The sequence below is a fragment of the Somniosus microcephalus genome, chromosome 4, assembly GCF_052327205.1.
Source record: "Somniosus microcephalus isolate GS21.2 chromosome 4, FLI_Smic_1.0, whole genome shotgun sequence".
NCBI lineage: Eukaryota > Metazoa > Chordata > Chondrichthyes > Squaliformes > Somniosidae > Somniosus > Somniosus microcephalus.
Genome location: NC_140990.1, coordinates 186,972,171 through 186,982,479, shown reverse-complemented (window position 1 = coordinate 186,982,479; position 10,309 = coordinate 186,972,171). Strand labels below are relative to the sequence as shown.

The window sequence follows — 10,309 nt, the reverse complement described above, 5'->3', positions numbered from 1 at the left end:
ATTTAAATATATTCACGAGGGCCCACATGACTGTGGGATGGGCCAATCCCAAATGTAAAAATGCAGCACTAAGGACACTCTATCTAAACAGATTGTAACATGGACTTGGGGAGCTATTACTAAGCTGCTAGAGATGACTCACTAAGACTTGTGAAAGAGATGGTTGTGACAGTCTCCAGTTTCTTCACTGGAAGCGTCTCCCACGGTAAATTTCCGACCACAATGACTTCATTGTCTTGGCAAGAAGAAGATGGAATGACAATGGCATCAGATTCAGATGCTCTTGTTGCATCTCCCATAAATATAACTGATGTGAGGTTCTCCTTCAATCATTGATCACGGCTAGCATCCCAGGCCTGTTCATGTATACACATGTCCTGCATAGGAAATAAGGCAATTCGAAAATGAAGCTGTTCCCATGTGAGCTGGGTGGTTCAGGGAGTCATGCCGTGCTAGGCCCCTTCCACAGAGCCGCGGTGAGTGAGAAAAGAAAAATCATTTTTAAAGTGCAATCAAATCCTGATAAACTGAATGGGATGTTTGCCCAGGGTCTGGATATCTATACACCTTAGATTTAAATTAAAAAACACAACTTGTAGATTCCTTGGGCTAGAAATTAATTATAGCCCAGGAATGGGCGGTATCTTTAGAAAACTTGGAGAATTAGTGCCAGGCGCTAATGCTTTAGACTGCATGCAAAATTCATGCTCAATGCACAAAGAAATGATTGGAGCGCTAATTCAAGTCTTAAAGCCCAAGCTCATTGGCGTTACACTCAAAGGGTGGACCAATATTGCGTGCAGTCTAACCGCAAATCATCATTGCCACAGGCTTTTTCCAGTTCTTAAAGGGGAGGTTCAGCGATGCTTCAGAATTTCATTCTCAGCATTGTTGGCTGTGCAGCTGCCTCAGCAAGCAGCAGCAGATCAAGTAGAAGGAGTCGGATGACTGAAGCAGCTGTACTCATGGCAAATCCACACCCCAGGGAGAGAGCCCACAGATTCAGCGACCAAGCATTGGAGGTATTGGTGTTCGCTGGTGGAGAGACGGAGGGAGGTGCTCTACCCGGCAAGTGGCTGGAGGCCCTCGCCGCAAGTCTTCCGCACCAAGTGGGGGGAGGTAGCCCAGCAGGTCTCGGGCAGCACTGTGGTCCCCAGGACTCACACACAGTGCAGGAAGAAATTTAACGACCTCACTCGGGTGGTCAGGGTGAGTCAATGCTTCAACAAATGCTACATACCACCATCTGAACCACAATCTTCACACATTGGCCAAAGCACAACACCCCCAGCACTCACCCACCAACAAGCTCTACCTACCAACACTCATACCCACATCTCACACCTTGCATACAATGACATCTATTCAACTATGGCAGGCACATCACCCAGACACATTGCTCCACACTCACTAACACACTTTCCTTTCTCTTGCAGGCCAAGGTGGCTCACAACAGAAGGGAGCAGGAGTGCACAGGCGGGGGACAAGCCAACACCCAACCACTATCTGCCCTGGAGAATCGAGTGCTGCAGATTATTGGGCACCAGGTGGTGGGCGCCGTGGCCACCAGCGACATTGACCCCCTTGGGGACAACAACGGTATGTTCATCCCTACCGCTTCTTCTCACATCCCACTTCTCCCTCACCCCACAAGCGTTTTGCACTTTCCAGCTAATCATGCTGTATGCATTTCTCCCTTCCTGCCCCCCTCCCCTCACCTTACCCCGACTTTTGTGCCTTTATGCTTTCAGATAATCAACAAACACCTGAGCAGCCTGTCCCTGAGGGCACAGTAGAGAACGAGGCGGGAGGAGGAGGAGGAGGAACACACCACGTCACTGCATATCTCACCTGCAGGCACCAGCTCAGATACTGGCACTATGCATTCTTTAGAGGATAGTATAGTAGCGGGATTTGCACAGGGTGAGGCATCGGGGACGAGTGGGTTGCAGCAAGGCCAGGGTGAAAGGGTAGCTCAGGGGCCAGCTCCCCGGAGGGCGAGTTCGTGCACAAGTTCTGCTGCACAGGACTCGGATGAGGACCTTAATGGGGAGACTTTTAGAAGAAGAGTGATAAGCATGCACACGGAGATGATAGGTGCAATGGCAAGGGTGCCCGAGAGCGTCTCGGCAATGGTAAGTAGCGGGAAGGAGTCCGCCTCCAACATTGTACAGAGCTCTGCGCACACCATGGAGCCCATCATTTCCAGTCTGCTAAGGATGGTGGCCTCCCAGAGAGACCGTGGCGACCCAGACCTGATGCCGCGTGTGATGGGCCATCTGGCAGCTTCCATTGCCGCACAGGCGGAAGCCACGCAACATCTTAGTGCTGTAATGGAGTCTATGCCAATCTCAGACTGCTCTCATGCAGTCTCAGCTTGATGCCACGCATGCTCTGACTGCTGCCATCGTGGTTGGGTCTACCACTGTCGACCGGGACTTTCACGGTGTCGCAGCAGGCCAGCAATCTGTGCTCCAACAGATGGCTAACGATGCTGAGGCGCTGCCCCGGGGGAGTGGAAATGGGTCAGTGGAGCAGGAACCTGCTGTCCCCTCTCAGGATGACAGCATTTCTGCTCCCACCACTGGCACTTCACCATTGCCCTTGTTGTTGCCTGTCATCCAGCCAGCCCAGACTGCTGCCATCTATGCTGAGGTGGTGCAGTCTACAGCCGGGCCTTCCAGGCCCAGAGCTGGTTGAGGGCATCCTGCAAAGCCATCTCACAGACACTCAGCAGCCTTCCACCAGCCCTGCTGCAGCCACTGGGCCAACACTAGAGTAGGCAAAGGCGCAGTAACGAGAGGCACTAAGGGACAAGGGTGAATAGTTAATATTTTACTTTTTTGGTGGCAGCCTCCAGCGATCCTGAACGCAGCTGGCTCGGCGCTGGCAGTGTTCAAGGCGAACTGAAACATGTGTTATCCCCCTATTACACGTACAAAGGTCCTAATGCCTGTTTCAAGTACGGGCCCTAGACGCCTATACTTCAGCTTCAGTGAATTCTATGTAAAGGAAGTGGCCTGACCCCCCAATGAAGTAGGGTTGCCAACCCTCCAGGATTGCCTTGGAGTCTCCAGGAATTACAGGACATTACTGCGAGCAACCCTGGAGAAAAATCATAGGGGCAGTAAATAAACTGTAGCTTTTGAAAAATTTTAATGGGGTAATGAAGAGTCTGTTTGCTTTCCGATTGGCCTGGGAAGTCGTGGCACCATGACGATGGACATGTTGGGCGACCAATGGCAGGAGTGTGGGAGCGGGGCGGTTGGAGGCAGGAGATGACACCTCTAAGACTATGTCCAACCAGAGTTGGCAACCCTACAATGAAGAGATTGGTAAAAAAAAATTTAAACTTGTATCAGCCCAGGTGTGGAGGAAGGGGGCGGGACCTGAGTACGTTCCCACAGGTGGTGGCCAATTGCAAGATCTTCTGGCTGCAAGGAGCTGGCGAGTGTCGGAGATAAGCTTGCTGTGGTGCAGTTGCCCAATGGACCCCATGACAATCAGATGCTGTCCCACCGAGCCCACAAACTCCGGGATGGCGGGTACCTGCGGGCATGATCCTAGCCCTCACATCGAGACTGTGGCTTGCAGATTTTCAGGACCAGCTATTTAAATTATTCTCCAGAAACAATTAGCCCGTTAGGCAAGGCTCAGAGGCCAAGAACAATTCTGGAGTTAGCTCATTATGCCAAGCTGGAAAACTAGCAAAAGCTGACCAAAGTCTTCAATAAAACAAACTTGACACAGCCCCCAAAAATGTTAAAAATGGCCCGGAAGATTAAATTACATTGTCTGACCTAATTGTGGTGTGGTAAAAGGGGAAATGCTATCATAATATCTGCAGGCAGGCTACTTCTAAACCACAGTTCCAAACCCTTATAAAATGACAGAGAGGCACCAGTCAGTAGAAAGGTCAATTTAAACTCATGTTAGGTCAAAGGGTACACAGTCTTTAAACTTAGATTCTATAGTTATTTTTATTGTGCTAATAGTGGCTCTCATTGTCCTTTGAACTGATAGAAACTCATGGGTCTCAGCACAAAGAGGGCTGACATGCCTCTCTGGTGATCAACACACTGCCCATCCTTGTGTGATGGAAGTCTTCGCACTTTACTGTTGCTGCTAATGGAGAGTTAAAAGTGCCACCTTGCCTTGAACGGCCCCATGCCCAGAGATTGGTTTTGCTAGTGCAGCCATGTCAGTGAGCAAGTCATGCTTGTATGTTTTGGCCTTTCATTCAGCTACACTGGAAGCCAGAAACCAGACTCCACTGCCTGGGTGTTGTGTCTAGTCACAAAGAAAGAAAGAACGATGAGTTTACCTTTCTTGCTGTTACAGTTTTTAATGAATTAAGAAGCAGACAATTAAATCAGCACAAAGATACCAACTGGCATGGTACATCAACATGGATCATTTGACCATACCAAAACATCACCAATAACTCCAGTGTATAGGATAAAGTGCTTTTAAATGCACAGAATTGATCATGGAATTTCACTGAAGGTGTCATGTTACAGCGCGGTAGAAAAGATTTTTGCCATGTAGTTTATTAGGAAATGATCAATTCGCCACACACAGGAGAATGGAAACCCATGACTTAACACTCAGTTGCATTACACCATAAAAAGTACAATGGAAGCAACCCAATGATAAAAACGTTGTTCTCATTATTTGGGTGGGGCTGGCAAAGGTAACTGAGTTTATTTTTTTAACCTATACTTCAGATTTTTCCCTTGGTCAGATCTCTCTGAAAGGCTGGTTCGGCAATCTGCTCCCTGGCTTTAGCCAGTGCTACTCTTCAGCCGGCCTCCAGGAGATGTTGCGTGTAGCCCTGGGCAATTCTGCCTCCCATTGTCCCTCTGAGTCAGCACTGCCCTCCGCTTCTCTGTTTCCCCTGATGTGTGGCCAAAAAGTCACATTTATCATGTGGAGAATAAATTAAGTCTCAACCCACCTTTGTCTTACAGAAGATCACCTCTGTGACCAATCATATAACAGCAGAGACAGTGGACATGTTGAAATCCACCACCCAATCCATCTAGCTCTTGCAACTGAAAGAGGAAGCACTGATGCTAGTGGGGATGGTGTGGGGTGGGATCTAATGGGAGGAAAAACTGAATGAAAATAAAATAGCAGTTCATTCATCTAACCAAAGCTAAAACACTGAGAGGCTGTTTGCTTCATCTGATACTATTGGGTAGATTCGGCACTGGACAGTAAACCCAGTGTTGTGGATCAGCCGCCAGATTGTCCTTTCTGTTGACTTCAGTGGAAAGTCAAATCTATTCCTAGGAGTCGCACTCAACCTCATCAACTTTACACAAGCAAAGCAACTCATTTTCAGGCCCTTTAAACAGACAGGGACCCCACAGATCCTCTTTTAGCAAAAAGTGAGGGAACGGCTGTTTTTTTCCTGTAGTTCAGGATTTGACAAATTGGTGGCAATGTGAAGCTTTGAAACATGTGACTTCTGAGATTTTTTTTTTAACTGTTTTTTGTTGAAAGGAATTTCACCGGCTCAAACCCCAGAACACCTTTAGGTGACAGACCCTTCCTGCTCTTCCTTGAACCTTCTCAATCCCAGCTATTTATCACAACTGGTTACATACCAAGTAGCAACTAGTTTCAGTTCCAAATGTAAAATTGCCATGCTAGTAGACACCTATTGATATGTTGTTAGCCGGTAATAGGAACAGAACTAGCAAACACAAACACAGCAGTAACAGTAGTTAAATTAAACAACAAAGTTAAATTGAAATTCAATAGATGCATGCTCCATCAAAATATTTTGTATCAAATACACTGTACTGAAAGCTGGCACAATTCCCCCTCCACACAAACATATTCAGTTTCCTTTAAAGGCAAGATGGGCGGAGGAGCACCGGGCAATGCAGTAGATTAGCATGCTTTCTTTGTACATAGAAGCAGGAGGAGGCCATTCAGCACCTCGAGACTGTTCCGCCATTCAATTAGATCATGGCTGATCTGTATTTCAACTCCATTTACCCGCCTTAGCTCCATATCCCTTGATACCCTTACCTAGCTGTCTAGTTAGAGGGCTGTCCTATGAGTTTAGAATATAAAATTCTTAGAGGGCTTGACAGGGTAGATGCTGCGAGGTTGTTTCCCCTGGCTGGAGAGTCCAGAACTAGGGGTCACAGTCTCAGGATAAGGGGTTGGCCATTTAGGATTGAGATGAGGAGGAATTTCTTTAATCAGAGGGTTGTGAATCTCTGGAATTCTCTACCCCAGAGGGCTGTGGATGTTCAGTCGATGAGTATATTCAAGACTGAGAGCGATAGATTTTTGGGCACTAAGGGAATCAAGGAATATGGGGATGGGGCGGGAAAGTGGAGTTGATGTAGAAGATCAGCCATCTTACTGAATGGCAAGCTCGAAGGGCCGAATGGCCTACTCCTGCATCTATTTCTTATGTTCTTATGTTTATGTTTCTAACAAAAATCTGAAACCTGGATCTGAATTCAATCCAGACAGATGGGCTAAACCTCTCTACTAGCTGAGGTCCTATTAGTCAGCCAATATTCTATAACAAACTGCCTAAAATTCGGCACAAATCACAGATTTCCTCAGAAAGGTGGAACAAAGACTATAGTTTTGCGCTCCAGACCCATGAAAGCAGATTTGAGACAACCTCAACTCGCTGCGCATAGAGCCATTGTAACTGACAGAGAAGAGAATTTCGTCCCATCACTGGTGGCTGACTTCAAACTGAGGGCCTAGGGGTGAAAGGGCAATATGCTGACCTAGTGCATTTCTAACAGTACATTTGTGAAATATTTCATAGGAAGCAAAATATAGCACAATCTAAAGGGGCAACATCCCTACACTCAGCTCTGCACTCATTTCCATTTTGATTACACTTCTACTGTGAGCTATACGCAAAACAGAAAGACTGCTAAATACCATTTTAATACAATGTGAAAGGGCAGCTGGAGTATTCCTTAACAGTGTGACTAAGGAATATCAGTTACTGACTCTCCTACGGAACAGACATATTGCTGCTCATCAATTCAAGCCACACCATTTTGAATCTTCACAAAATTGTTGTAAAGTGAATTGGGATTAATCCAACCCTGCAACTGAGTAATATTACATCTGAAAGGCAGATAATGCCTCTTATCCTCCCAAGTGAAAACTTCTTCTACATCCTCTGCCTGTTTAGCCAAGTATAGGAGCCTACTGAAATATACAGAAGATGCTGAATGCTGTCAACAAGAAAAGGCTAGGAATCCAATTAAAGAGTTCAGATGATGTCACATAGAGTGAGTGTAGAGTTTGAATGATCGACATAATCTGACCCCTGAGATTGGATTGATGCCTTAAATTCACCTCGAGGTGGTGGATTTTATGCATAACATATAATTGGCGTGTACTTTAGCTTGGCTTTTATGCCAACATTTTGTTAATTAGGATATGGTCATTTCCTTGATAAAGCTTTTGCACATGGGACCCCAAGAAATATGAATTTTATCACAGAATGAGTCTTTTGAACCATTACATGGAGAATAAAGAACAGGAAAGCAAAAACTCACTTTCCAAGATACATTACAACAGTCTTGTGTGGCAGGAGCTAGAATTTCCAGCGATACTCCAGCGCCAGGTTAATGTAGTGAGGCTTTAGTCCAATAGAAATCATGCAGAGCAGTGAGATGTGATCCTCCCTCAGGTATCTTCATGTAACAGGAAGATTTTGACCGTGTCTGGTATAGGCAGTGTCTGGATCAGATGAAGACGAAACTTCCCCAGTGTTCTCCTAATAACTATGCGGCAGGAAGATGTCAGTGCCCTGGGAGTACCTGTTCAGAAAGGAATATCCATTTAATGAGCATTAATACCAGACTTCCCTGTTGTGTAAGGTATCTGTAAAAAAGCTAAACCCCAGGACTCTCAGAGAAACCAATAAATCAAATTCTGTTGGCCAAAATTCCCTCCTCCATTACTGACATCTGATCATTTTCAAATCATGCACATAGATTGCACCACATGTACAAATCAGAATATTGTAAACTAGAATTCAGGAAACGTGTGGAAGCAGGAAATACTCCTGCATTCTCTGTATTAAATCAAAACCCTGGTGCATTATGATTCTTGAGGGCTGAAAGGACTCTCAAAGGGTTCCAGACCCACGCAGGTTTTTGCTTTCTTGGATTGTTTGGGGGGTATTTTCTGGCAGTATAATTTTGCATATTTTCAATCAATACAGGCTTGAGATATTTAAGGAACAATCCAAAAGGGTGCTCGGGTTAAAGTTTATCCTTTATGTTCACACACACCATATATGTTTATGTACAAGTAACAATCATTTTCACCATTGTTCAGTCAGAGAGGGAGACAAAACTTCATTGTACTTTTATGAAAAAGATGAGAATTTTTGCACATCCCCTCTATAACACCAGGGTGGAGGGGGCAGGGTGGCAGTCATTCCCCTTGTCTTCCAAGATTCTTTGAAGCGACTTGTTTTATTATAAGTGGACAAAATGTTTAAACATAAAGGGTTCCAGATGTTGTACAGTTGTAGTTGCGGTTTCTTTTGAAAAGTTCCCACAGACGCAAGAACGCGATCAATTATTTTAAGCAACATCACTGCCAAAACTCACCTCATGAATGGGGCGATACATACCTCACCTGGAGAGAGGGGCGACACTGCCCAATTTACTCCACACATGTCAGCTTGGCTCAGTTGTAGCACTCTCACTTCTAGGTCAGAAGATTGTGAGTTCAAGTCCCACTCCAGAGACTTGGGCGCATAATCTAGGCTGACACTTCAGTGCAGTGCCGAGGGAGTGCTGCACTGTCAGAGCTGCCATCTTTCGGATAAGAAGTTAAACTGAGGCCTTGCATGCCCTCTCAGTTGGACATAAAAGATCCCATGGGACTACTCCACAAATAAACTCTAAAGCCTGCACTTTATTATGGTTATGTTTATGTTAATGTATTACAAGCCAAATTAATGTTGAATGTTTAAATGTCTTAATCTAAATGTACACTCTCGGGAGCCGCAAGCCTGCATTTCGTTGTACTGCACTTGTGCACTAACAATGACAATAAAGTTGATTATTATTATTATTATTATTTATCCCTTAAACAACATCACTAAAACAGATGATCTGGTCATTTATCACATTGCTGTTTGTGGGAGCTTGCTGTGCTCAAATTGGCTATCGCGTTTCCAACATTACAACAGTGACTACACTTCAAAAGTACTTCAATGGCTGTAAAGCGTTTTGGGATGCCCTGAGGTTGTGAAAGGCACTATATAAATCCAAGTTCTTTCTTTCTTAGGAGTAAAATCAGGAAGCATTTGACACAAAAGGTGATGGAAATCTGGAGCGCTCTCCTCCAAAAGGCTGCTGAGTCAATTGAAATGTTCAAGACGGAGATCCATAGATTTATGTCAGGTGTAGGTAAATGGAGTCGAGGTACCGATCAGCCAATTGAAGGAGGCAGCTCAAACTGAAGAGTGTTCAGGTCAGACATCAGCTTGAATACTGTTCCCAGTTTTGGCCACTGTGCACGTGTAATACTCTCAAGCACTGGAGGCAGCGCAGAGAACAGTAACAACTTGCTTTTATATCGCAACTTCAACATAGAAAAATCTCCCAAGGCACATCACAGAAGCAAAACTAGATAAAAATGGATGCCGAGCCACAGAAGGAGTTATTAGGCGAGAAAGATGTTTTTATACAGCTCTGCAGTCTTGCCACATCCAGTCGTGAATGGTGGTGGACAATTAAACAGCTAACGGGAGGAGGAGGCTCCATGAATATCCCCATCCTCAATGATGGCGGAGCCCAGCACGTGAGTGCAAAAGACAAGGCTGAAGCGTTTGCAACCATCTTCAGCCAGAAATGCCGAGTGGATGATCCAGCTCGACCTCCTCCTGAGGTCCCCACCATCACAGAAGTCAGTCTTCAGCCAATTCGATTCACTCCATGTGTTATCAAGAAATGGTTGAGTGTACTGGATACAGCAAAGGCTATGGGCTCTAACAACATCTCGGCTGTCGTGCTGAAGACTTGTGCTCCAGGTCAGCCGCACCTCTAGCCAAGCTGTTCCAGTACAGCTACAACACTGACATCTATCCGACAATGTGGAAAACTGCCCAGGTATGTACTGTCCACAAAAAGAAAGAGAAATCTAATCTGGCCAATTACCAACCCATCAGGCTGCTCTCAATCATCAGCAAAATGATGGAAGGTGTCAATGACAGTGCTATCAAGCAGCACTTACTCACCAATAACCTGCTCACATGCTCAGTTTCAGTTCAGCCAGGACCAGGCCTCAT

At 45.6% G+C, this 10,309-nt stretch overlaps 1 protein-coding gene across 1 annotated transcript in view; it reads right to left on the bottom strand.

Annotated features, from left to right (window-relative positions):
* Positions 1 to 4,319: 4,319 nt before the first annotated feature.
* asb1 (ankyrin repeat and SOCS box containing 1) overlaps positions 4,320 to 10,309 on the bottom strand; it is a 48,722-nt gene continuing 42,732 nt past the window's right edge. Inside the window, exon 4 of the mRNA XM_085985626.1 lies at positions 4,320 to 7,820. Within this exon, the coding sequence (XP_085841752.1) occupies positions 7,687 to 7,820 (134 nt within the window). The 3' untranslated portion in view covers positions 4,320 to 7,686. The remainder of the gene's footprint in view (positions 7,821 to 10,309) is intronic.